The sequence below is a fragment of the Gadus morhua genome, chromosome 8, assembly GCF_902167405.1.
Source record: "Gadus morhua chromosome 8, gadMor3.0, whole genome shotgun sequence".
NCBI lineage: Eukaryota > Metazoa > Chordata > Actinopteri > Gadiformes > Gadidae > Gadus > Gadus morhua.
The window spans coordinates 6,190,715-6,218,361 of NC_044055.1; the positions used below are offsets into that span (position 1 = coordinate 6,190,715).

Consider the following 27,647-nt stretch of genomic DNA (forward strand, 5'->3'; position numbering starts at 1 on the left):
CCCCTACTGGGTCGGAGTATGAACTGCTCTGCTTAATAATAACAACACTCAAGTGTATACTCACATAATAACAACAACAAAAAAAATACTCACATAATAATTAAAATGACACATGATAGGAAATACATTGAACTGTGTGATTAGGGTGTTACCGATGGGACAACTTGAATGTATATTTGCATATGCAGTTCATCGATGATGTATAAATGCATACGTCTGCAATGTTCTCAACACATGGAGAAAGTAAGGAATTTCCCATGCTAGATCTGATGCAGTCTATAAAAAGCCAAAGGCAACCCTTTTATTCTGGAGACATCAGAGATGGAGCTGCTACTTATCTTCTTGCTGTTTGTCACAACTGGTGAGGTAACACCAATCGTATCAGAGAATATTATTTTAAGGACTTGTTCCGACATTTCTTCTGCTTTGCAGTGTCTGGCTGTGGCCTACCGCACTACCAGCCCCTGTCCAGTCGTGTGGTGAATGGGGAAGAGGCTTCTCCGTACAGCTGGCCGTGGCAGGTAGGGGTCATGGTTACCATGTGTCATGAAGAGTGCTCCTGGGTATTATTATATTTTGCTTCAACCAAATATTGTTTCCCTCTTCAAACAATTTATGGATTAATTTGTGAACCAAAATGCAGAATCACATGTATGAAAAAACAAAACAACAAACAAAATATACAATTACAATTACATTTAGGGCATTTAGCCGACGCTTTTATCCAAAGCGACTTACATTGGTCACTACTGCAACCCATTTCTGCTCAACGTGCGTTCCCCCTGCGGTCAGGTCTCTTTGGAGTCCTTCTATCCCACATGTGGAGGAACTCTCATCGCCGCCAACTGGGTCCTGACCGCCGCGCACTGCATCACGTGAGAAAGACTCCATCAATCCAATACATTTCATCTACATTTCGCCAGAAAATAACGATGCTGGCGGGCTGGCGTGTTTGCGCTCAGGTTCCACACCTACCGGGTGGTTCTCGCGGAGCACGACATGGACACGCACGAGGGACCCGAACAGTCCATAAGGGTGGAAAGGATGATCATACACCCTCAGTGGAATGACAACTGCGTGTCTTGTGGGTAGGCTGGGTCTTGCTCTACACACTGAATGCTGGACACAGCAGGAGAATCAATACTCATGGAGCCGTGAGCATTTTAACTTTAAGGTGCCATGTCCAAATCCTGATTGGTTGTTTTTTAAACATAGGACACTTTGCCTACTGATACGGGCGGTGAGAGAGGAATATGAGAGAGGAATATGTGGGCCAATGTTTAACATAACTATTCAACCAGAAATCCCTGGCCTGAGAATATGGCCTAGAAAAGCAGCTGAACAAATGGAGGTTCTTATATTTAGAAAGGGAACTAGATAGCACCCAATCTGTGAAACATGTACCGTACACACATGAAACATAGAACCAGTCAAACAATTAGCCATACCGATAACCTTTCATTTCTTAATCTCGGACACTGTCCTCATTAGAAATGACCTTGCCCTCCTGAAACTGGAGAAGAGTGCGGTTCTCAATGACAAAGTCCAGCTGGCCTGCCTGCCACCACAGGGCACAGAGCTCGCCCACGGCCAGGCCTGCTACGTCACCGGCTGGGGTCGGCTTTCCTGTAAGCCCCACGCGCCCACACTCCGACTGCAAAGATGAAAACACTTTCTAGGGGTTTGGTTTGATTTTGTAGGCACTTGCACTTCTTCTTTTGAATTCAAAAGCAAAACGCTTTTTCCAAAGCGACTTACAATAAGTACAATTGTCAGAAGAAGGGAGAAACAAAAGATCACTGTCGGTACAGCAACTAAGTGCCAAGCACTTAGTTGTTAGGTTAACCCATACCCCGAATACATCTAAGCTATCTATGATAGAAGGAAATGGTGCTTTATTAGTCCCAGGTGGTGAAGGGGGGAGGGGGGGGGGGTGCTGATTTGGAATAGGCTATGGTTGTAACTACGTGGTTTAGCAACGTTTTGTGTTTGTCCAACCCTCCCTTTCCTAGCTGGGGGGCCCCGGCCGGCCAAACTGCAGCAGGCTCTGCTCCCTGTGGTCGAGCCCAGCGTCTGTGCTGGTAGCGACTGGTGGGGGAGTTCAGTGAAGACCACCATGGTCTGTGCTGGAGGAGACAGCAAGTCGGCCTGCCACGTAAACCAAACTAGAAGGCTCATAGAGTCTTCAGTTCAACATCAGCCACACACCTCGTTCTCTCTCGCCTTTCTTTCATTCAACAAACTTACGCTACCGTTCGAAAGTTTGGGGTCACTTAGAAATGTCCTTATTTTTTTAAGAACAGCAAAGTTCATGAAGATAACCTTAAATTAATCAGAAAGTCTATTTTTAATGGAATATCTACATAGGTGTACAGAGCCCCATTTCCAGGAACCATTCCTCGTGTGTTCTAATGGTACATTGTTTAGCTAATCGTGTTAAAAGTCAAACTAATGATTAGAAAACCCTTGAGCAATTATATTCGCACAGCTGAAAACTGTTCACTTTAGGTAAAGATCATTTTAATAAACTAATGAGTTATCATGGAAAACATGAAATTGTCTGGGTGACCCCAAACTTTTAAACAGTAGTGTAGGTTTGGCTTTAAATGTCTCACACCTATTGTTTTTCTTCGAAGGGGGACTCTGGAGGGCCACTGAGCTGCAAGGGGCGGGACGGGAGGTGGTATGTCCAGGGAGTGGCCAGCTTTGTGGACGGGCGGGGCTGCAACACCCCCCAGAGGCCCACGGTTTTCACCCGAGTGGCCTCCTACATCCCCTGGATCAGCCAAGTGAGATGCTCCCTGCTTAGCAAGCAAAGGATCAGGCAATGCACATTCACAGACTGGAACTCGAGCTAGAAAAGGAGCTTAAGTTGAGGCAATTAGAGCTGCAGGCTAAATGTAGAGTGCCTTTGCTAGCTTCGGAAACCTCTGGCACACCCACTTCCTCCGTTATACAGAGAAAAGCTTTTGACACAACAAAGCATTTAGCTTTGGTCCCTCCATTTCGGTTAACCGAAACCCTCCTAGACTAGAAGGTCGTAACAGTTGTATTGTTTTTTTTGGAAAGATGACTATACAGATTTGAATTTTTCAGATGTATTTATTATCTGTTTGCTTTATATTGCAGACAATGGCTGAAAACTGAAGATAAGGATAATCACTCCATGAGGCAATAACAATAAAAAAAACATAGCTGTGGGAGTGAGTTTGTCTGTAGTGCTTGATCAAAACGCATTTGACTCATGTCGGTTTTAATGATTTTACAAAAAAGACAAACATCTCCACATGAAATACACAACATTATGTACACAACAATGTGTACATAAACATCAACATGACCAGAATTCTGAATTAGTTTACAGCGTGTGCAAGCACACACGCACGACTCTAGCTCATTCAGAGGGAGTCCAGGTGAAGAAGTCCACTCCCCTGAGCTCCTCGGGGAGGTACTCCTGCTCCGCCGGAGAGCTGAACGCGGGGTTGTACTTGTAGCCCTTAGCGTAGCCTAGCTCCCTCATGAGCTTGGTGGAGGCGTTGCGCAGGTGGAGGGGCACCGAGGGCAGGGGCCCCTTGTGGGTCCTCAGGGAGGCCTTCACGTTGCTGTAGGCCTTGTAGACCTCCACAGACTTGGGGGCGCGGGCCAGGTACACAGCGCATTGGGCGAGGATCACCTGTGGGACGGGGGAAACACACACGTACACACAAGTAAGCTACACACACAAGGAAGCTACATGAGGCGAATGTAGGATTGAGCCCCTCCCAATAAATATATGGGAGACATTTATATTTATTTAAGATTAAGTTTTATCCTCTTTATTGGAGGGAAGGGGGGGGGGGGAGAAAGAAAGAAAGAAAGAAAGAAAGAAAGAAAGAAAGAAAGAAAGAAAGAAAGAAAGAAAGAAAGAAAGAAAGAAAGAAAGAAAGAAAGAAAGGCTGTGGTAAGGACTGGGCCTTAATGGTACAGGCTTTACCCGGTGTACCAACGGGGCCCAATAGATGTGAGACTTTCAGAATTAAAAAAACACTCCATAACAATATTCTGTCCGCTCCAACTCGCTGTGCGACTCTGTGAAGTGAACTAGTGTAGCTCTGCTGTCTGGTAGGGGTTGTGGCTGTGTCGATATGAAGATTCTTGCAAAGAAATAAAAGATAAAAAGGTACAGTCTGGCCAACATTATGTATAAGTAGAACTTATCATATTCATCGTTATAGGATGTGATTGAAGTGATGACATTATTGAAATAACTATGGCTAAGCATTGACCAGAGATATGTCTGGGTTGTTTTAATCTAGGAGATGGCTTACATAGTACACATGGCGACTTCATCAAATAGGCAGACCGAGTATTTCCATTGGTAGAGATGGGCATTGGGCCAGGGTCTCACCTCACACTCGGGCATGCCGATGAAGTGACAGGCCTGGTAGGCAGACACAGCCTGGGGCAGGGCCAAGGGATCTGCCAGACCTGGACCAAGAGACACAGAGGATCAGATACACAGACACCCAGTGGATCAGAGACACAGAGGATCAGAGACCCAGTGGATCAGAGAGCCAGTGGATCAGAGACCCAGTGGATCAGAGACCCAGTGGATCAGATACACAGACACCCAGTGGATCAGAGACCCAGTGGATCAGAACCACCCAGAACAACACATAGTGACATTCACATTCTGGGCATATAGCAGACGCTGTAATCCGAAGCGACGTACAATAAGTACATTTGTCAGAAAAAGGAGAAAACAACAATATATCGCTCTCGGTACAGTAAGGATGATCTATAGTAACAAGTGCCAGGCACTAACAATCACTAGGTTAACCTATTCCCCATACGTAACAAATACAGCTAGGATAAGACCCTACCCAATGCTAAGCACCATTTTTAAGTGCAAGATATATTACACATATTATATACACATATTTACATATATATAGGCAGTCAGTCATACATTTATTGTTTCTTTTATTGATTTGGTCAAAGAACATACATTTTTTTGCTATAACCTTGATACAAGTGATCACAAGAAGAAGTGCATTCATTCCCTATGCATTATCATTATTATCATTAACTGTGCAGTGGTAATAATGTTACAGATGAAACATCTATAAATATGTATGTAATGAGTATGATGCAAAGTGCACCCTCAAAAAGAAGCTCAATGCATTTAGTCTATTCCTTTCAACTGCGCACCCACTGCTAAAACAAACTGGCCATCAATATCATGTGATCATATTTATATTGCAAACAGAAATAACTTGTAGGCCTGCACACGATATGGAGGCCTCCATGGTGGGCATTGGTTGAAATGTGATGGATTAAATGTCCATCACAACGTCATAAATGGAAGGATTATATCCACAGTGCAGGGGCAGACGCACTGTAGATATTATCGAGAAGCACATTCACGCTGGCCTGTCAACACTGCACACGTGGGGTAATGGGAGCTGACAATCATCATATTATACAATCAAATATAAGAGATTATATTTATATTGCAAAAATATAAATAGGCAAACTGTCCGACAATATCCTTTCTTCTTCTTCCATCCAGATCCAGAGCAGTGCTGTCAATAAATAAAAAGGACTTTCAGCAAACTCATTATAATAGAAGAGGCTTCGATAATCACAGAATTACACAAAATGATAATGTCCTATGGCAGGTTGATAATAAATCAATCAGTTACTCACCAATGTGTTGTTTATCAGAAGGACGATGTGTCAGTCGTTGTGGTTCAGTCTAAAAAGAACATGATTTCCTTGACATCAATCTTCTTGGTTCTTTGCCCGTATATGGACAGGGAGGGAATCTTGCTGAGCCCATTAGAAAAGGGTCCATCATGAGTCTCTGTGTAAGGCCCATAACAGGGCGAGATTGGCCACTAGCTAGCTGCACGTCACAGGGTACGCGGAACACGCAGCCAGGGATCAGATTGAGACGATAGTATCTGGTTGTAAACTTTTATACATTTCTATATTTAGAAATACTGCTTGAAGGAGCTTAACAGGGGCACAGCAGAACCTTTCATTTGATGAAGTTACAAGCAGATTGTGTGGGTAGTTGAAATGAACAAATGTACACTTGTTGGAGTCTTAAGTTGGAGTCGGCCTCGCTAAGGAGTAAGAGCAGGTTGACTTGTAACCGGAAGGTTGCTAGTTCGATCCCCAACTCCACCTCAAAGATCAAGGTATCCCTTGACATCTAATCTGCTCCCGAAGAGCCTTGCGTGGTTTACCCCACAATCGGCGTGTGATTGTATATATGAACCACGGTGAGTTGCTTCGGATGAAAACGTCTGCTAAATCCTCTAAAACGTAACAAAGTGGATATCAAAGTGTTCCGTACCCACGTCCTCGCTGGCGAAGCGGACCAGCCTCCGGGCCACATACAGGGGGTCCTCCCCCCCTTCCAGCATACGGGCCAGCCAGTAGAGAGAGGCGTTCTCGTGGGAGCCCCTCATGGACTTATGCAGCGCCGAGATGCAGTTGAAGTGCTCTTCGCCTGGCAGGGAACAACACTACCTTTAAACCTTTTGGAGTGCGCATGAAATCACACTGAGAGGACCCAGACACACGATGCGATGTGTTTGGGCAATGAGTAAATATTAATGTGGATAAGAATGAGGAATTGCAATGGTAGGGATGGGACAAAATATTGATACGTCGATATATCGTCGCCCTTCTTCGTGAGAAAGATAAATAGATACACATGCGGCAAATATCAATATATATATTTTTTAGTTTCTGAAAAACTGAAGTTTGGACCATGAATAAAAACAGAAGTCCAGCACTGAACCTTTTCATAGTCATTTTCTATTCATAGTTAGACATATATCTTAATGTATCGTTATAGCATGGTCAAACAATACATTGATTATCGCAGCATCTCTGTATGGCGATATAACCAGCATCATGGGCCATGTATCGTGTATCATGTCGTGATCTACCCTGTGATTCGCACCCTTATCCACATTCAAGCCCAGGGAAAAATAATCAACAACAATGAACTTCACTCAACATTTGACTTCAATAATAAGATCACATGATTGAGGATGGTGACGGCACAGGGAAAAGTTCATCTAACCTTGGTGGACAGCTGAACGTTACATAACAGTTCTGAGGGCTACATGTTTCTGAGGAGGGTCAGGATTAACTGGTGTTACTGCCCCCCCCCCCCCCCCCCCTAGCTCTTCACACCCACACCCCCTCCATCAAAACATAAGGCCTAAAAAAAAAATTTGTTTGGTTCCGGTTTCCGACCGACCCTGTCCATTTATGTGCGACCCAAATTATTTTATGAGTTTTTATAAAAAAAAAAAATATATATATATATATATTTTTTTTATGTAATTACGTTTTGGTACAGCACCTCTATAATTACGTTTTGGTACAGCACCTCTTCATTCTGTACAAGGATGAGCGAATTTTCTCGTTTTTAAATGAAAACAACCTACCTATCATTCGCTGCCGCTGGAAAAAATAAAATAAATTCCCTACCTACCCATGACCTCAACTGAAAACCAACAGGAACCAAACTTTTTTTTTTTTTAGGCCTAACAGTGCTTATGGTGTTATCACCGGACACTCAATGATGAGACCCACAGGGGGTTCAGGGTGGGGACGTAAATAATTAAAAGTGTGTTTTAATGAATGAATAGTCCTAAAGAAAACACTTAGTTTATGTCTCCATTATTGAAAGCAATTAGAGATTAGACTATTGATCTCCCTAAGAATAATAAATAACAACAGGTTTTTGTTTATTTTAGAGGCCTTGTATTTTCTGGAAAAGGCTTAGCAAAAGACTAGGCCTGATTCCCCTTAAAGCCTGTGTTTCCCCACAGCTGTTCAAAGGGATGATTGCAATCGCTTTTTCTGATTGGCTTAGATTGAAGGCCAGCTGATGTAACTCGACATGAAGCAACTTTGCATACAAGTACTCCATACAATCCATCTTATTTGTACTACTGAGGGATCTGCACTTTAGGGGTTGTGGAATAAATTGTGATACAATATATTGAGGTTGCATAAATCCACGCTTGAAAGAAAGTAATAAATATACAATGAATTAGCCACCATATATATATTTTAGTTAGCAACCATTCATCTAATGGAACTGTCATAACATATGCTACAAGTGCGATATGTAATCACCATGTGCTTGATTACTTATGATATATAAAGCCTCATTTGCTATGATGTGATGTATAAATTAGCATTATATACCTCATCTTCCAAAGAGATGAGGTAAGATAAAGCAATATATACACACTAATTACAACTATCTTAAGTTATTTATCGATGGATTATTTAAAGTCAAAACGTATTTAATCAAATGCATTGAATTTGGAATAATTGAAATATGGCGCCCCCTCTGGCACCCTACAGTAGAGCGTCGACTATACCTGCTTTGTCATAGAGGATGTGGGACCTCTGCAGCCCCTCCTTGACGTGCTTCTCCTGCACCACGACCCTCCCTGAAGGGGCCCCGCCCACCCGCGCCTGGAGGGCCATCTGCAGCCCGTTGAGGCCAGCGCGGGCATCTCCGTCACACAGGTGGGCCACGGTGTCCAGAGCCCTCTGCTCGATGTACACCTGCGGTCTGACGGGGAACAGACAGATGAACCCAGGTCCATTATCCTCATATGCCTCATGAGACCTCGCTCTGAATTTGTCACAAAGTGAGGTAGCGATCGCTAGGTTAACCTAGCGATTGTAAAATGCTTATCACTCGTCGCCATGAATAACACCACCTACACCATCAGAGATATATTGTTTCTCTTTCTTCTGACAAATGTGCTTTTTGTATGTCACTTTGGATAAAAGCGTCAGCTAGTTGACATTATAAGCCAGTCAGTTTAGTTTTCTCAACTCCCATCTTAAATCTCTAAGCCGCATTATACCCCCTCAGGCAATGTGTAGCCGAACATCTCAGCAGTCAGCAATTCAGTTTACTGGCACCCAGTACACAGGGCCGACCGCTTTCACTGCTCACATTACAGCCCCCCCCCCCCCCTCCATTCTCCTCTACATCAACATAAGCTGGGAGACGACTTGTAGGATTCCCTCCGACTGCACTGCACAGCCTTCACTTAATAACCTGAGACACGCATAAATCCCCCTAGAGCTCTTTAAAAAGGTTGTCACGGAAGTCTAACCCTACTTAGACTTGGAAAAACGGGAATGTCCTCAAAGAGACATGGACTCAGAAATGGAATGCAACACAACGGGGGGGGTGCCACTTAATCATACACGCTACACCTTTAAGATGAGGGAAGCAGATGCCAAGATCACACCTTCTTCAATTACTTAAAAAAAAAAAAAAAAAAAAAAAAAATATATATATATATATATATATATATATATATATATATATATATATATATATATATATATATATATATATATATATATATATATATACATATATACATATATACATACACTTATACAGCGCTTTTCATGCAAAACAGCAAGAAGAATATACGTTATTCCTCTCTGTCAGGGAAATTCAGTCTCTGCATTGGACAAATCCTAACCTTCTTGGATCAGTGGGTTGTACGGTGCCCGGGACAAATACCATAGGTTATGGGAGGGGCGAAGAACATGCAAACCCCATGAACTATAAGTGGAAGGTCCATGTGTCGGTGGCTCTGCCCCAGACCAAGCAAGGACTTTCTCAAGTCTTTCTTACTTGGCAGTGCCAAGTAACCCGGAGGCGACACTGAGCACGAATGCGCTGCGTCATGTCGTGTCTCTTTCAGACCTGCTTCACCGGACATGTCGGAGATGGATTTAGATTTAGAAACTATGAGTGCGAAGCTGTACGTGTTTTTTCATTGTTGTGTACGACCCCAAGTGGATTGTGCACCCGCTACACAATTTAACGGGCCAATGTTTTCATTGGCGATCTTCCAACTGATCCCCTCTCCTGAAGGTCCAATGACGGCACTAATGGTGCTCCAAATGTTGTCCTTCTCTAAAATGTCCTGGTATAAACAAAGTCTGGGGTCGTACAATTCTCCGTATGTCTCCACCTCGACATATCAGCCACATCTCGTCCATAATCTCAAACTAAAACCAGCTAGAAGCTGAGATGCAAGAGGGGAGATAGTCTGCAGCGATAAATAGGGTTATATGGGGGGCCAGCACAACTACAGTAAATTAATTCGACATGAAATGGGAGTGATCCCTAAGGTGTAGGAGGCACCCTAGGAATGCACCTCTGCATTCTCCCCTACGGTGTAGGTCGATGACAAGGCAATTGTATGTAGGAATCAAAATATGACTACTAGTAAGGATATATATTAACAAATTTGAGGGCATTTTTCCCCGAGCAATATGCAACTGCAACTACTCACCTATACATTATTTAATTAATTGACAAACAAACTCTTATTTATTCATAGAGTCGCGCGTCAACGCGGGTTATTAATAGACTTCAGGTCTATTTTGGCGTTTTGCTGCGCGTCTGCCATGCGTCTGCCATGCGTCTGCCCAGCGTCAGCTGCACGTCAGACGGGCTCATTGAACCGCAGCTCTGATGGATTATTATGGGAGCGCTTCCTTACGGCTCTACGCCAAGCCAAGCCAAGCCAAGCCAAGCCAAGCTAGCGTGCCCAGTCAAGCAGGGGGGTGAGGATGGAAACATGTACTCGAATGACGCGAGTGCTCTTCAAGCAAATCATAAACAACTACAAAGATATTTCCACCGCAAAAAATGTTGTTGTAATTTACGAATATACCAGACGTCTAATGAATACATTATGTATAATGTTGATGCATTCAAATATGAAGTATTTTGGATGGTTTGGATTGTCAAAAGCCTTCACAAATAACACTCAACTGGATGCATGTTTTAAAATGTCCCTGATAGACATAGTATCAAATTAGCTGTTTAGAAGTGAATCATGCAAACGCTACAACAGTAAAAAAGAGATACCAGCGCAGCTCCGGTCATAACACACATGGTCTGCATGAAATTGATTTAAAACAAACTTTCCATTGTGCAATGTGTTTACATGCCTAATAATAGGAGTAGTAGTAGTAGTAGTAGTAGTAGTAGTAGTAGTAGTAGTATTCGTAGGAATAGTAGAATAATGTAGTAGTTGTGATCTGGACTGTGCATCCAATTAGAATTATGGGATGTCCATTGCATCCCTTGTGCTAACCATTGAGCCACAGGTGCCGGCCACTACAGAAAACAAAGTGCCTGACACTGGCCGGAGCTCAAAGGGGACTCACTGGGCTCCATCGTCGGGGGGCTCCTCCAGGTCCCCGGCCTGCTCCCCGTCCCCCAGCACGTGGACCCCCAGGGAGACCACGGCCCGCTGCAGGATGGAGCCCATGGCCTCCACAGAGAGCTTCTCCAGCACCAGCACCCTGCAGCGGCTCAGCAGCGCAGAGTTCACCTGGAAGGAGGGGTTCTCCGTGGTCGCCCCGATCAGGGTCACCGTGCCGCACTCCACGTGAGGGAGGAAGGTGTCCTATGCGCGCAAGCACAGTACACACACACCGCAAGCTTAACATAATTAAGGAAACACGTGCTGCTGCTGCTGACACACACACACACACACACACACACACACACACACACACACACACACACACACACACACACACACACACACACACACACACACACACACACACACACACACACACTAAAGTGTAAGGCGCAAGACAACATTCTACAGAAGCCATGTTTCCTTTCTGAGAACCAGTCTGACCATTAAGACAAAGCACATGGGCAGATAAATATGCCATTGTGGCTATATACACATATACACAAAATAGACAGAGCATCGTGACATGTTTGCTGGTACTCAGAGTCCGCACCTGCTGGGACTTATTGAAGCGGTGGATCTCATCGATGAACATGATGGTTCTCCTCTTGCAGAGTCGGAGTTCGTTCTGTGCCTGCTTGATCACCTCTCTCACGTCGCTGGTGGACGCACTGGTGGCGGAGAGCTTCACAAAGCGCACAGTTCCCTTCTGCTTGCTCTTGCTGGCTATGATGTGAGCAAGAGTGGTCTAGAGATGGAGAGGAAACCGGCCGGACACAAAGTTAACTGATGTTTGTCACATGAGCAGCAGCCATTAAAGCGTTTGACTTGCGTTGTACAGCAATATTGGTGACATTCATCTGTCATCATCATCATCATCACAGATTGCTACACAGATACCCTCATGTATACTTCATGCATTTGAACTTATAACTGCAGAATGTGTTTAAGATCAAGCCATTCCATAACTTTTATTGACTTGAATAAATGTAATCAGTTCCATCTCGCATTAGCAGACCCATTGGGGCTAAATACTTTGCAGCCTTAACATTGTGCCAAGGCTGCGCTAAAGAGCATTGATACATGCATTAATACATGCAAGGAAAGGATATATTAAATGCAACTATATATTTTGATCATTTAAATGAACGACCTTTCCGCATCCAGGGGGTCCCCATAGGATCAACGAGGGGATGTCTTGTGACTCCAGCAGTGAGCGGAGGAGAGTATGCTCTCCTACAACTTTGTTCTGTCCAAAGTACTCCTCCAGCGTTTTGGGTCGCAGTGTCTCCGCTAAGGGCTTGTCTGTGGTCAGAAAGGTCCGGGACGGCACGGCTTCCGTAGATGTCTTCACTAAGGTTAATTGTGAACTGGGTGGACTGGGCATGATAGTGGGATCAGCATCTGGCTGCCCTGGTTCGATATCACCAGGAGCGGTGCGTTTAACACCCTTGCTGACCGCTGATGAAGAAGAAGGTGGTGGTTGTTGTAGTTTCTCGGAAAAGGATGGACTGCGTTCACCTTGAACTGAAACGTTTTGTTTTTTGTTCTGAAACAGGGAGAATACGGTAGAGGACGTACCTCGTAGCCCACGGGTCGGGGTCCCATTTGCTGTACTGACAGGTACGGGTGGAGGTGAGGCAGTAGTAACGCGGGGTTTCTTAAGAGGTGGTCTTCCCTCGTCCATGGTAGACGGACAGCGGTCGACGTCATCTTGAAGGCATCTGTCGAGATGTGCGTTAATCTTTGAAGGTTTGAACCCTTTGGAGCAAACGGGGCATTGCACAGACTCTGGGAGCGGAGGCGCTGTCACTTCGTCCTCCATGTTGTTATTTCCCGCGAAACTTTTGACCTTTTTTTACCACGTGACCAAAACAACGGGAGGGGGTTTGGCTTTAAATACTTACATTTAATTTAAGGTTTCGGTTGAAGAATTTACCCTTTTACAAATTTTAAGTAGTTTTAAATAAGGTTCTCATTTAAAAAAACAAGGCGAGAGAGTATGGTTTTATTTTGCATTAGTTTCAGTTGCATTTTGGGACCTGTAGTTTTTTGTCTCATTATCCTGGCTTCGCGAGGCTATCCGAGATTTTCAGCTTGGGAAAAATAATAATAAAAATAATAATTATTAATAAATCACAACATGCACCATTTTTTCATATACAAATAAACATATTATTGTAATTGAAAACAACCAACACAACAAAAAACATTCCCTGCCATGATTTACGAAGCTTATTTTTACATTTCCTTCAGGTCAGATGATTGAGGAAAATAGGGATAGCGACAGGTGTAGGCTACTTGAAGACAATCCATTGTCAATGGATAATCTCCCAGGTAGCTGGTTGCAGAAGAACAATTGACTCTAATACTCTACTCATGGGTCGTAAAGGAGGTGGTAAAATGTTATTCTGCAACCAGCTACCTACCTGTGAGATGAAGAGGTAGGCAATCAAGCTTGACATTTACTCAATTGGTATGGTCCGTCTATCAACAATTATTTTAGCTCATGAGTACAATTCTCTTTAATTCACCAGTATTATAAAGTAATGCAGATCGTTACAAATCAGTAAATAACATTAACGCAATCAAAACTGACCATATGTGATCCAATAGCTGAAGTTTGAGGAGTTGAAAGGGTGTGTCTAAAACCCATACTTCACACCAATTATCCAAAGAGATTTAAATCGGTTTAACTAAGTGATAGCAGGACAATTTGGCTCGTTAACATTGCAAAAAAGCCCTTTGTCAGAGTCACGGCATGAGCTGCAGACGACTTGAGGAGTGTCTGGGTTTCGTGCCAGACATTCTGGAGATGTGTGTGTGTGTGTGTGTGTGTGTGTGTGTGTGTGTGTGTGTGTGTGTGTGTGTGTGTGTGTGTGTGTGTGTGTGTGTGTGTGTGTGTGTGTGTGTGTGTGTGTGGTCCTTGGGGTCTCTGGCTGCACACACCCCAGTGAAGTTAGTAAAATCAATCAACCAAAAGGAATCTGACCTACAGATGAATGGTTGTTACATGGTAGTGAGACAATTGTGTATCTTTGTTTACTCATTTAAGCATAAGGTGCGTAATGTGCAGTGACTTCTCTGAAATTAAAGGTCACACGTCGTCATGGCCCACGCGTGTGTATTTGTATGTTATTTGTAATTTGACCCCGCAGAAGGAACCTCTACACGTGTACAAGGCCATGGCACGCTGACCTAGAGATCAGACATGCAACAACATAATCCTCCCATTTCAATGGCATGATTACATGAAATGTTGAATTGGTTGTGTGGATGTCATGCATCTATACCTATCCAGGTACTTTCTGAAAGGTATTTTTGCGTGTGTTGGTGCGTCTGATGTGTGTATATGTATATATGTGTGTGTGTTTGTGTATGTGTTTGTGTATGTTCGTTCATGAGTGTTCACGAAGAGATGAACCAGGGTTAGACCTTGAAAGATATCGAAGGGGGTTTTAGAAAGGGACTGATAGATTGCACAGCTATGTTATACAGTAGCCTATGTATGTAAATCCGCTGTGGTCCCCAGCCAAACTCAGTATGCACCTGTCCCTCTTGTTTCATCGCCACAAACCCCTTGTCCTTATGCTGCAGATCCTGATGGGGGGTTTCGGGACTGGACGGATTAACACATCCCGATCAAGTCGTTGCCGGTTCAGCACAGGAGGGCGGTACTTACCCTCCGAATACTTCATATTCCCCCTGTCACCATTCTGCCATCTTTCCTAACCCTTGCGGTCTGCACGTCTTAGGTCTGGTTATATATAAACAGGATAGGTCTGAAGAACTGTTCAAGAATTTTGCTGAATGGCGAAAAGTGAAATCAGAGCCATGGAGCCATTCCTCAAGAGCACAGACATGTGGCTATGGAGCCGCTTGTGTCTGGTGGTCACATATGTGTGGCGCAAGCTGTGGGATATACTCTGTTACTGGAGGAGAGACACAGCATCGAAGGCACTTGCAATGCAGGTAACAACTTTTTTGGTGTTGCAGAGGAATTCTGTTGGCTTGACTTTTCTGTTTTATTTATCGTCTTGATGCACATTTTTAATAATGTATAAAATGTAGTTAATGTGAACCAGGGCTCAAGACTACCATTTTCTTCTGGTGGTTCTTGGGCAACCCACTTTTTAGTCTTTGTTAATTCATTTTAACAGATGTACTCACTTTGAAAAAGTTGTAAAATGTTTTACTTGAAAGGGGTATGTTTTTTTATTTTTTCCATTTTTTTTTTTCGAGGGCCTCGACAAATCTTACCTCACAAAAAAGCTTTGCACTCCTCCTATATTGAATAATCACAGGCTGCTAATTGCGTGCCAATTAGGATTTTTTTTCTTTTCTGGGGAACCGTTCTTCCTGATATTGCATTACTTTGGTAGTGGATCTGAAGCCAGAGGCTTCCTCCACACAGCACTTAGAGGGGACATTTTGGTTTTGCTTTGGATGTTAGTCAAATCAAATGTGATTTAACTTTTAGACCGTTTCAGAAATGCAATGTCTGTGCACATTAACCCTATCTTAACATGTTACAGGGGGAACTGTATGCATAACCCTATGCATAAATAAGGTTTTGATTTTATGGACAGCTATGCGTATATAATACCACACAATACCTTTTTGGGTCAGTCTTGAGCCCTGTGAACATTGTGTTCTTTAACTGCCCTCTGTATGATGGATTCAGCATACCTGTTTTAGTACACGATAGAGTATAAACATGTTTTTTTTCTCGCTTTCATATACAGGATGCCTAATGAAATTGTGTCGGCCGATTTTTACTTATCTTCCTTTAATAATCTTGAAATATCTCTGAATTCACCCAAAGGGAGGTTAGAATGACAACTTACTAAGGCTGTATGAGGTGGACCCGTTTTTTTGCTCAAAGATGCTGAAGCAGTAGAGATGCTTGGCGCACACCGCAGGACGCTGACATCCCAATCCTCTATTTTAAGAGGCATCCCGCTATGCCAAACTGCCCTTTTCTGCCAATGGAAGTCACTAGATATGTAGCCTTTGATATGTTTATGACAGGTATGACGGTCTTCCAGTCTGAAGCGTCACTAACAAATTAGATCAGAGAACACGCATGGTTATATTTAACTACCTGCATGAGAAAGATAAGAAAGGAGATGCAGGCTTTTGAGAAGCTTCCTATGCTGATATCTAGGGGCCCAGGGACGTGCTGCATGTGTGGGCCCCTCCAGTGTCCGAAGGCTTTGACTCCCAGCCCAAATTGAATCCCACTGTACCATGGTGAACCTGTAGTGTACCTGTATGTTACTGTAGCTAATATACCTGTAGTGTACATGTACAACCAATAAAAATCAATGAGTTATACATAACGCTCATGCAACTAGAAACAAAAAAAAAGGCCATATCATAGATTGATATCCCTTTCAATATTAAGGACCCTTGTAAATAAAGTCAATTGAAACGCATGGGGTACAGCATAGTATTGTGTGGGGACAGTGTCCCCTAGTGGTGCATTATAGCTAGTACACTATACAGCACTAGAGAATGGTTTTTCGTTGGTGGTACACGATGGTACTGCAGGTGGTACAGATTTACAGATTTACAATTACCGGAATAGAGAAAATATAAAGATGATAAAGATATAATAAATAGTATTCAGTAAAAAATATATATCATAGCTTGATATCGTGTCAAAAATAGCTGCACACCATCATGGTCTCCATTGTATTTTCCATTGATGTTTGTGTAAATTTGTGTCTAGTAAATGTACACACTGGCCTTCTTGCAGACCCTCTTGTGTATTTAAGGTTGCGTTGGTAGTCTTTGCTGGTTGTCACTGCATGCACATTGGACTATTTTATGGTTTGTATGTTAGGGTCTCCGCAAAAGGTCTTGATGACATCTTGGTAAGTCAGTTGGGAACCGCTGAAAAAAACATAAAGCAAATATATTTCCTGTTATATTTTGGTTTGTTAATTCGATATAAATAACTTTATTACATATAATAATACAATAATAATAATAATAATAATAAGTAAATATAATAAAAAATAAATAAAAAAAAAGACAAAACAAAACAAACAAACAATCAAAACAGTGATCAGTAAGACGTTGTGTGCGAGTTTGAACAGGTGAGTTTTGAGTTGTGACTTGAAGGTTGTAATGGTACAATACACCCTATAATACACAATATACAGTATTGTGTCTCTCTTCATATTTAAATTAGCTAGCTCGATAGCTATCTTGCAAACTATATAGCTAGCTGTATGATGGACAGGCAGATGAGACATGATAACAGTTAAATACCGAGCTGCTCAGTACTGGCTTGCTATTTTTTTTCTCCCTTGGGATGTTAGGTGAATAGCAGGTGAAGGGGAGTGTAAATGAGAGCTTGGGAAGTCTTATCCACCACAATTTGATTTATTGGTTCTATATCATATTTTTGACAGCTTGCAATCCCTCTATAAAATCTCCATGGTATTAACACAGACAGTGGACAGCATTTTGTTTTGTGGAAAGTTAAAGAGCCCCTCATAGACAAGACAGGCTAAACATCTTTTACATTCTATTGCTTCCATTTCTGTCTCGGCCTCTCGGAGATCCACACTATGTATAGATAAATACTGGATGCATATATTTGACCGAGGACCCACATGTAGCTCTCGTCTCCGAAATGCTTTCCACTCATGGTGCCATAGCCATAGGTCATTGTCACCGTGGTGCAGATAAAGAGCATGGTCATTTAGATTGAATACAATTTTTTGGTTACATACCCAGCCTAATCACGTATCACTGATGTTTATTTATTTGCATTTTTTGTATTGTTGGTGATTTAACTTTCACCAACAATACACCTTGCATTCAGTTCACCTCCCACCTTCCGTGTTTTACAGCTTCGTTTGATGTTCTATACCGGATCATAAAAGCCATTTGCAGCCCAATGCAAAACTGTAAATACTATGAATATAAATACTATGAATGCAGCGCAGTCCTTGATGCACTTAGGCCGAGAGACAGACGAAGACAGAGAGAGAGAGAGAGAGAGAGAGAGAGAGAGAGAGAGAGAGAGAGAGAGAGAGAGAGAGAGAGAGAGAGAGAGAGAGAGAGAGAGAGAGAGAGAGAGAGACAGAGAGAGACAGAGAGAGGGAGAAGGCTTGATGTGGGGGGGGGAATGCACGGGACACTTAAGACATTACGAGGGCTTGTGTTTCACCATTCCCATGGAAGGGTGTTTGTGCGTAGCAGTTTCCAACGGTGAACCCTGCCAGGGGACCGGCAGGCCGGGAGGTGTCAGTGGGGGCATTGGCAAGGGGACAGCTCACCGTGGGCACTGCACCACTATATCGCCCCCTCCAGCCCAACCACCACCACCACCACCACCACCACCACCTCCCCAGAGCCTCTCCCATGTACATTGTGTACTCAGGGAGCGTGCCACTGCTCTCTGGTCAGTTCACCTCAGAGGCTGGACCAATGATACGCTATCGCCTGTGTTGCCCAGCAACATGAAGCTCCAGCTTTTACTGACTAGGATGAAATGTTGCACACTATAAGGTTGGGAATGAGGTGTTCCACTTATAAGGTCAATCACATCTTTTTCCTCTCCTTGACTCTCTCTCTCTCTCTCTCTCTCCCTCACTCTCTCTCTCTTACACTTTCTGTCCCTGTCTCTCTCTCTCTCTCTCTCTCTCTCTCTCTCTCTCTCTCTCTCTCTCTCTCTCTCTCTCTCTCTCTCTCTCAATCTCTCTCTCCCTCACTCTCTTTCTCTTACACATTCTGTCCCTCTCTCTCTCTCTCTCTCTCTCTCTCTCTCTCTCTCTCTCTCTCTCTCTCTCTCTCTCTCTCTCTCTCTCTCTCTCTCTCTCTCTCTCTCTCTCTCTCTCTCTCTCTCTCTCTCTCTCTCTCTCTCAATCTCTCTCTCTCTCCCTCTGTCTCTCCCTCCCTCTTCCTCCTCTCCTGCTGGTTTCATTCCAAGCGATCATTTGCTTAGAAAGGTCCTGTCTGCCTGCCCACATAAAGGAGCTGTCAGGTTTTCTCAACATGCTGATCATTCTGTCACATTCACCCGGGACAGTATTTTGATCATTGGCCAGCAGCCTTTTCCATGTTAAGCTACCCCTGGGTGTAGCAGGCAGCGCAGTTCTGCTTGGCACGGCTTCATTTCCATGATATTATACTAATACTGGTGTTGGTTTCACAGTGTCAGCCACGGCCACGATGTCTGCTTTATGCAATGTGATCTCACCGTGATGCCTGGTTTAAAGCCCTTTAAATTTCCTCAGCCATGCAAGGCACGATGTCTGCTTACCACATGTTGTTGTTGAATACAACATTCAATTATACATTTTTTTTATTTTCTATTATGCAGAAGTTACAATTGCGTTCTTTATTTATTCCTGGCTTGCATTTCGGGTCCAGCAAATGTCTGTCTTTTGGGTTAGAGGGTTTAAGATAAAGGGAAAGGGGTTTTGATTAAAAGGGTTCAATATGTGATTTTCCGATGACATAATGTCGTGACCTTTCGCTATGCTCTCTCGCTATGCTTTTGAAGTTCCGTTTCACGCAGGGACACCAGTAAATGACGAAGGTAACCCCCCCCCCCCCCATTCCCCAAACACACACACACACACATGGTCCACACACGACACAATCTGAGTCAGAGCGTCTATCCCACCCTGTAGCACAGGTGTGACCCCCGCAACCCTGCTTCCCCCACCACCATATGGGAATGATGATTCATTTGCATCTGTTACTGTCCTGTAAGGTCACCTTTCCCTCTACTCCCCCCCCCCCCACCGCCCACACACACACACACAAACACACACACACACACACACACACACACACACACACACACACACACACACACACACACACACACACACACACAAGCACACACGCAAGCACACACGCAAGCACACGCACGTGCACTCATTCACGCTCACACACACACACACACGCACACCCACATACACACATACACACAGACTTGAACATGCACATATACAAGCACACACGCACACACACAAACACACACACACACACACACACACACACACACACACACACACACACACACACACACACACACACACACACACACACACACACACACACACACACACACACACACACACAGACACACAGCTACTACTGCAAAACACTGACTTTCGTTCAATCTATTTGAGAGTGTTTAGTGTTTCTGTGTGGGTTATGTTACTCCAATCAAGGCTGCGCATTTTTGGGCGAAACCCGAGCCGACCGACACTCCCCTCCCCGTCCCACTGCCGATCCCTCCACCTACTGTACCCAACACTTCAACTGACACCTCGTCCTCCATATTGTCCCCCTGCACCTGTAAGCAGAGCCTTTGGCCCCGTCAGTTGGGGCTGAAGCAAGCACATAGGGCAAATTATAGACGGAAGTGTCACGACACACTTGGCATGCAGTTTCTTCACGAAGAGTGGGATTCACGGCAGCTAGGTAAATGGAGCAGAGAATTGAGTGGGTCACATTCATTCTCCGCTGTTTCTACGATAACCATTTGGTGTTAAGTCAATTAAATATCACAGCGTTGTTGTCCAGTGTTGGTTTCATGAGCCGTTGTTTTTGTTGAAAGCTCAGGGCTTGGATAACTAATGGTTATATATAATGATAATAATAATTATTATTATTTAGTGACGTTATGTTTTTAGTCCAGGAAGAGGTTGGATGTTGTTCACATAATGTTCCCAACAACTATCATTAATATTTCGAATTCACAACATCAAATTAATTTATAAGTGAACCTGCAAATGTTGAAGTCTGCTTAAAATACATGCTGAAGACCAATCTTGACCCCTATTTTTAAATGCACATGTCCTTGATGTCTACGGATAAGATTACATTGTCAGAAAACCACTGAAACAACAACCAAAGTAATTAGTTGGTCCCACAGGTCTACACCGACACACCCGGGAGGTACTGTGTCCGTTTGCCATTTTGTCACCTGGCAAGCAGACAGGCGGGCCATAGCAGTTGGCTTAACATTTAAAGGGTCTCAAATATCTATCTGCCCAAGCAATGCCACACACACACACACACACCCTCAAAGCTCCCGCCCTATAGTAATAGCCCCTGCTGACGTAGGAGTTCCGATTTACATTTAGGGAGACTGGCCTGTCCCATTCTTAATCCCATTTCCAGTGTGCTGAGGGGCAGCAGTTTGAGATGGAGGGACAGAAATACAGAAGCTTTTTGACGGGATATTGACCTTAGCTGACGCTTTTCAACTGTGACATTGGAGGTGGTTTTCCGGATTGTCCATAGGATTTCGGATTTAAATAATCTTGACCTTTTGATCGTTTTTTAACTCTTAAATTACGGGTACCACTAGCTAGATCTCTTTGGAGAATAAGTATAAGAAGAATATTTGTCGGCGTCGCAGAGATCTCTCGTTTCGTCTGGAATACTTGTCAAGAGGAGCGGACGCAATGAGTTCCAAACTGCTGAGCCATCCCTCAAAGGCTGGAGCGACGGTTGGAGACAGCAACGGCCCCGGCAACGGCATGGACATCATCCAGAGCCGCATCGAGCTGCTGAGCACCAAGATGGACCGGCTCATCCACATCCAGGAGAAGGTGCTGAGCCGGCTGGACGGGATGTCCCAGGACATCGATGGCATTGAGCGGGACGTGGAAAACATGAAGGTGGACAAAGAGGAGATCCACGTACCGCCGCCGAAGACGGTCAAAGCGGGACCCACGGGCGAGGTCAGGGAGATGTGTCAGGAGATGAGCTCCATCATGACGGTGGTGAACCAGCGCTCGGAACAGCAGGCCCAGAAGCTGGAGGGGATGGAGAAGCTGGTTCTGGGCATCCAGCAGGTGATCAGTTTCATAGGGGAGACGGTGAAGGGCTCCCAGATTATGGAGCGGATGTTCAAGGGCCCCGCGGCACGGAAGAGCGCCAAGGCCAAAGACAATAAGGGCAGGATAGCCGTAAAGAGGCCGACGTCCACAGACGCAGTAAGCAAAAAGGCGGACAAGGTGAGAGCGGGAAGCAACAAACAACACTTTAAACATACAAACTGTATTGCTTATCCTGTGTATGCCCTGGTGCAGACATAGTATGCAATGGAATAGTCATGGCATCTATGGCAGTTCTTTTTAAATCATCCGGCTTGCTGCGCGTCAGGTTTTTGGCATCACAATCTCTTCTTGGAAACGTTTGTGGCAGCTTACTCCGGCTACTCCGAAATAGTTCTCTTACCTAGAAAAGTGTCTTGGCTCCTGTGTTTAATGCTGCATAGAATTAGGTGATATTTCACATTAAAACATTATATTTCCAAGTAGGGTACGGGAAAAGTTGTCAGTGTCTTGGACTGATTAATCAGAATCATAGTGTAATGCATCATATGCTAGACCCGAGTCAAGTTAAGGTCACACTCCAATAAAATGATCACCCTCTAAAGATGGCTTTCATATCATTCAAATGCTGTTGGTAGTACACTATATACGCCGCAGGCACTGGGCCTTGCTGTGCCCTCTTGGCATGAAGCATGCCCAGGGACCCAGGGACACAGAGACCCAGAAACCCAGAGACCCAGAGACCCAGAGACCCAAGGACAGAGGCATCCAGGGCAGGGCATGACGGGGCTACTATGGGGCAAAGGTGGAAATATGAGTGGCCAGGTTTAGAAAGGCTGTGTTTGGCATAAGGCAGGGGCTGCTTGAGGTCTGAAAGGGCCGTATCCCTGTTGGGGTGCGCAGGGTCCAGTGTCAACCCATAGTGATAAGTCAGTCTTTCTCGCTCTCTCTCTCTTGCTGTCACAATTAATCTGCTGATGTATCATCTGTTCCCTATTTTCAAACCATGTTGCACCCTCTTTGTATAATTTGTCTATGTTGTATAATATGCATAATATATATTTGAATGTAGGATCTATAGTTGCAGATGTACCATTTCCACTAATCTAGAAAATTGCTATTCTACTCAACCTGATCAAAATAATATAAAAACGTGTAGCAGACCTGTGGAAGTCCAAACACAGGCTCTAAATGAAAAGCCAGGAAATCCGAAAGTTATAGTCTCTCCACTGTGTTAAATGGTTGTTTCTTAACAGAAGCAATTATTTTTATATTTTACATCAAGCCCAGTAAGCAGACGCTTTTATGTAAAAAGCGGTTGGTACACACATTCACGTTGGAGACAACCATGCAGCCAGCAGTTAGGGTTAGGGGTTTGCCCCGGGACACCTCGACAACCGTCGGGGATCACAATACAGGTCGAGCCCACTCTACCTTCGGAGCTTGGCCAACCCAAATTTCCTCTTTCCATTTAGCCTTCAACCTGGTTAGCAGTAGAGCAAACTCAGAGGTTCGGCTGTAGTTGATGTGTAGTTGGCTCTTTCTCATCCTTTTCAACCAAATTTGGTCAGCAATAGAGGTATTTTTTCTGATTATGGAAGAAGAACAATATGTGGTGCATGTCAGTGATCGTTGTTCAGTTTCAATGCATTAAGGCACAGTCCAAAACGTTCTAAGACAATTGATATACATTCAGCGCACTTCATCACTCCTATGGGTTCACTCCCTACTACGTAAGTGCATACCAAAGTATGTGCATGTGCATTGAGCTATATAAGAATAAAACATTTCTCCGTAGAGCGACAAAAAAACAGCTTGTCACAGTAGCTCACGTTGACCCAAGCCGGTCTCAATCGGTCCCTCCGAGGCGTTGGCTGTTCTAAATTCATTTGATTTATGACCCATTACGAATGCGATGGTTCCATGTGTGTCAGATTTCAAGAATTTCCAATGTCGTCAGAGCTGGTGGGATAGCTACGCAGTCTACCACTGCCTCCGGAGGTGTGAGATGTCTGCTTCTCTTGCAGCGCCGCACACTGTCCTCAGACTCCCTACCTGGGGGGGGGGGGGGGGCAGGAGAAACAAACAAACAGGAAAAACTAAAAAGCATACCTTGGTGGGAATTAGTGCTTAAAATACCCCCTGTGCCACTCAGAAAGCAGGGCTGTGTTTACCCTCACCACACCACCAGTTCCGACAGTAGGGGGTCCCTCGCTTGCTGACCTTATCATAGAGGGGGTGATGATGGTCAACAGGCGCCCCCCGCCAACCCCAAACCCGTAGGCCTTTGCTGAAACGTGATTCGAAACGTGTTCTGGATGTCTCTCTCCTGGGACTTTCCACCGAGGGCCAGAGTTGCAATTCAGTTGCTGAGTACGACTGATCATTGAGCTATAAATTCTGAGGCTTCATCTGCCGTCCCTTAGGAAATGGGTGCCAACGTTTGGGTTCAGTGCAATGACAGCGTTGTCGCCGTGCAACCTTGACTCAAGGTCTAGATTGTGGCATGCATTTACATGAAGGGCATGTAGCAGACTCTTAAATGCACACAATCACACACCGATGTCGGAGTCAAAAATGCAAGGCGACAGCCAGCTCGTCAGGAGAAATTGGGGTTGAGCTCTTGCTCAGGGACACCTCGACACTCACCTCGAGCAGGGGATCGAACTAGCAAACTTCCGGCGACCAGCCAAACCGCTCTTCCTCCTGAGCTAAGCCAACCCCTCAGCATTTGCACGCATTAGCTTTGCGCCGTTAACCTCTTGTCGTAACCTCGCTCTTTCCTCATTGCTCATCCATTTGTCTACAAACGCCTTACTGACAACTCCTAATGACCACGGCTATGTCTTGCCTGTTCACTCTTTGTGTATCTGCATTGTTGTTTCATGGCCAACGGGGAATCCCCAACAGCCAAACCGTCAGAGTGATGTGTGCGTTGTACCTCATATTGACGTCCTCATATAACAAAATGTCCTCTCTCCTAAGTGCACGTTCTGTCACACTTCCGAGCACTGCTGTCCTGTCTCTTTAACAGACCACCTCTACTAGGGGCACTACTAAAGGGACTCAGACCGTAGCCTCGGCATGTGAACCCTGCACTCCACTGCCGTCTCACAAGACAAAGCTCCACGGACCAAAGCAAATCCTCTCACCCCGCAAATATGGAATCTTCGTAGGTTCCGCTCGTATGTGTGGCATAGCATAGTTGTCATCCATGCAAATTATACAATTTTAATGCCCAAAACACATGTAATTGCCTTTTAAGTGTGTATATTTGTATATTTTAACCGACACACAGATTAGCTTTTGGTTTCAAGTTTTTGGGTGGATGCTAAGTGGATGATGTCATGTTAGAAATCGATATGTAAGAGCTGTACTGGAAGCCTATTAATACTACGCTGAAGAAAATAGATATCATTTCACGATGAACCAACGCAGCAAAGCAAAGTACAGCAAAGCAAAATGCCTACATTTTACCACAGAGACTGATACTTGAAAAGCAAAACCAGCACATTCATGAGTATGTTTTCCATTTTTATCCTCTGATATGTATACTATATCCATACCTCTTTTAAATTTCACAGCTTAAAGATCCGAAAGGCAAAGAAGCGAAAGAGAAGCCGTGTTTGAGCCTAAAAAGTAAAAACACACAGAAGAAGAAGAAGAATCTGGACACAACAGCAGGTACTCACTTCAAACACGCAACCTTTTAATAACAAACACACATACACACACACACACACACACACACACACACACACACACACACACACTCACTCACTCACTCACTCACTCACTCACTCACTCACTCACTCACTCACTCACTCTCTCACTCACTCACTCACTCACTCACTCACTCACTCACTCACTCACTCACTCACTCACTCACTCACTCACTCACTCACTCACTCACTCACTCACTCACTCACTCACTCACTCACTCACTCACTCACTCACTCACTCACTCACTCACTCACTCACTCACTCACTCACTCACTCACTTTCAGTTTACCAACCTGAGGGAATATTTACTCCAATTTGGATTGTTTGGATGATATTATCTGCTGCGTGACTTAATTATCTGAATGAATACTCGTCATTTCATGTGGTGAGAACGACAAGGCCAGTGCTCCTTGCAGTCTTTTACAAACAACTGAAGCGTTGTGCTGAGCACAGCATGTGTGCGACATTGTGACACTGATACTTTTAGTAGGTCAGGGGTACATATCGGTCAGGTACGGCTAATTAATAGAAAAACAAATTCATTATAAATAAATGTTTAATATGGTAAACCAATTGCTAAACATCTAAAAATAATACTATATAACAGTCATAATATGGCGAAGTTATAGCTAATAACTATCACTATAATGTACTGTAACATAATATGTTGTATTACAATACACACATTGAAGCAAACAGAAAGAAAACCATGTTTATAATTGATTTGTGTTGGTGGCCCTATAGACACTCTCTCCCAGAGGAAGCATGCCTTACTGCTTGAGGAGGTGCAGAAGATCAATGAGGAGAACACAGAGAAGTCTGGTCTGAAGGGGACGGAGGCCACCGACTCCTCTGGAGAGCCCCCACAAGCTTCCTCTACCCCCGTGGACGTTCCCGCGGACCGCAAAGGGCTTGGAGAAGACCGGTCTGAGGAAGACAGCGAGAAGGAGAAGGAGGAGGAAGAGGATGGTGAGACGGCTTCAAAGGAGCCGGAGGGCAAGAGCGATGAAGACAAACCAGAGGAAGGACATTCAATGGACAAGGTGGATGAGGAAGAGGCAACAACAAGCCCTTCTGTCCAGGACCTCCTCAAAGACGCCGTTCCTGCGAGGTAGCCTATTTCTAAACCAAAAGGTCTCAAAGTAATTATTAACTCAATCTCTTAGGATTCAGTAAGTTTCATGTATCCCAATGTTGGATTTGCAAAGACAACGTTTTGTGTCTGAGAATGCCATTTATTTCACTTGAGGCATGAAAATTCCATGAGTCATATTATTTTTTATATTCAAATGTAAGCAACAGAAAACAATAATTCATACACTTTTAGAAACATTTCCCGACCAATTATGTAAAAAAGCATTGTCGGCCAATACCACCCTGTTCCTCCTAACAAACCTAACTCGCAAACAAAAATGCATTCATACGGAAAAACATCAACAACCACAATGCACTCTGTTCTAGCAGGGACGACCCCCAAGAGACTGAAAAGCCCCAGATGCCAGAGATTACCCCCACTCCGAGCAGTAAGCACCATGTGACCTATGAAGAGCAAAAGGCTGGAGACCACACCAAGAGCCAGGTGGAGGTTCTAGCTGAGGTGAAGGAGGAGGAGGAGGAGGAGGAGGAGGAGCAGGAGGACCCAGAGGGCTGGGCGGTGTTCAAGGCAGACGGGGTGGAGATCCACATGGACCTGCTGAAGAAGCTGCAGAAGAAGAGAGACGAGGTGCAGGATGAAGAGCCCGAGGAAGACGATGATGTAGAGCGCCACTTCATCGGTGAGCCTTGTGGTGTTGAAACCAAACTAGTCGCATGAATTAATAAAGAC

The 27,647-nt window shown here is 44.3% G+C and overlaps 3 protein-coding genes across 8 annotated transcripts in view; 2 read left to right on the top strand and 1 right to left on the bottom strand.

Moving 5' to 3' along the window:
* The first annotated feature begins 250 nt into the window (after positions 1-250).
* On the top strand, positions 251-3,203 carry LOC115548437 (chymotrypsin-like elastase family member 3B). Of its 2 annotated transcripts, XM_030363083.1 has the most exons (8): positions 251-361; positions 433-521; positions 793-875; positions 963-1,088; positions 1,492-1,628; positions 2,013-2,155; positions 2,637-2,789; positions 3,130-3,203. In XM_030363083.1, the coding sequence occupies exons 1-8, from the start codon at positions 322-324 to the stop codon at positions 3,145-3,147; spliced, it is 789 nt and encodes a 262-aa protein (XP_030218943.1). In that variant the 5' UTR covers positions 251-321; the 3' UTR covers positions 3,148-3,203. The 2 variants fall into 2 exon arrangements, with proteins under 2 accessions (XP_030218943.1, XP_030218942.1); XM_030363082.1 differs by lacking the exons at positions 2,637-2,789; positions 3,130-3,203 and having other exon boundaries at positions 2,013-2,617.
* On the bottom strand, positions 3,083-13,123 carry wrnip1 (WRN helicase interacting protein 1). 2 transcript variants are annotated; one of them, XM_030363041.1, is made up of 8 exons: positions 12,861-13,123; positions 12,433-12,740; positions 11,833-12,027; positions 11,239-11,480; positions 8,400-8,596; positions 6,344-6,499; positions 4,388-4,467; positions 3,083-3,673 (listed from the first exon to the last, which is right to left on the bottom strand). In XM_030363041.1, the coding sequence occupies exons 1-8, from the start codon at positions 13,102-13,104 to the stop codon at positions 3,395-3,397; spliced, it is 1,701 nt and encodes a 566-aa protein (XP_030218901.1). In that variant the 5' UTR covers positions 13,105-13,123; the 3' UTR covers positions 3,083-3,394. The 2 variants fall into 2 exon arrangements, with proteins under 2 accessions (XP_030218901.1, XP_030218900.1); XM_030363040.1 differs by having other exon boundaries at positions 12,433-13,123.
* A 1,851-nt stretch (positions 13,124-14,974) lies between these two features.
* The window catches only part of mylk4a (myosin light chain kinase family, member 4a), a 19,086-nt gene continuing 6,413 nt past the window's right edge, over positions 14,975-27,647 (top strand). The window contains exons 1-5 of one of the 4 annotated variants that reach the window (XM_030363032.1): positions 14,975-15,251; positions 25,134-25,271; positions 25,684-25,783; positions 26,567-26,933; positions 27,284-27,597. In XM_030363032.1, coding sequence (XP_030218892.1) covers positions 15,090-15,251; positions 25,134-25,271; positions 25,684-25,783; positions 26,567-26,933; positions 27,284-27,597 — 1,081 coding nt within the window. In that variant the 5' untranslated portion in view covers positions 14,975-15,089. Of the gene's footprint in view, positions 15,252-21,391; positions 22,280-25,133; positions 25,272-25,683; positions 25,784-26,566; positions 26,934-27,283; positions 27,598-27,647 lie in introns of those variants that run through there. The other 3 variants (XM_030363028.1, XM_030363029.1, XM_030363030.1) reach the window with 3 other exon arrangements.

What these genes read in the sequence shown, in the direction of transcription:
- wrnip1 (XM_030363040.1), bottom strand. Translation starts at nt 13,104, where the DNA reads ATGGAGGACGAAGTGACAGCGCCTCCGCTCCCAGAGTCTGTGCAATGC. An exon ending in CCCCCCGACGATGGAGCCCA is followed by an intron (nt 8,597 to 11,238) that starts GTGAGTCCCCTT and finishes GTTCCCCGTCAG; the next exon opens with ACCGCAGGTGTACATCGAGC. An exon ending in TCGGCATGCCCGAGTGTGAG is followed by an intron (nt 3,674 to 4,387) that starts GTGAGACCCTGG and finishes CCCGTCCCACAG; the next exon opens with GTGATCCTCGCCCAATGCGC.
- LOC115548437 (XM_030363082.1), top strand. Translation starts at nt 322, where the DNA reads ATGGAGCTGCTACTTATCTTCTTGCTGTTTGTCACAACTG. An exon ending in CGTACAGCTGGCCGTGGCAG is followed by an intron (nt 522 to 792) that starts GTAGGGGTCATG and finishes CCCTGCGGTCAG; the next exon opens with GTCTCTTTGGAGTCCTTCTA. An exon ending in CGGCTGGGGTCGGCTTTCCT is followed by an intron (nt 1,629 to 2,012) that starts GTAAGCCCCACG and finishes TCCCTTTCCTAG; the next exon opens with CTGGGGGGCCCCGGCCGGCC.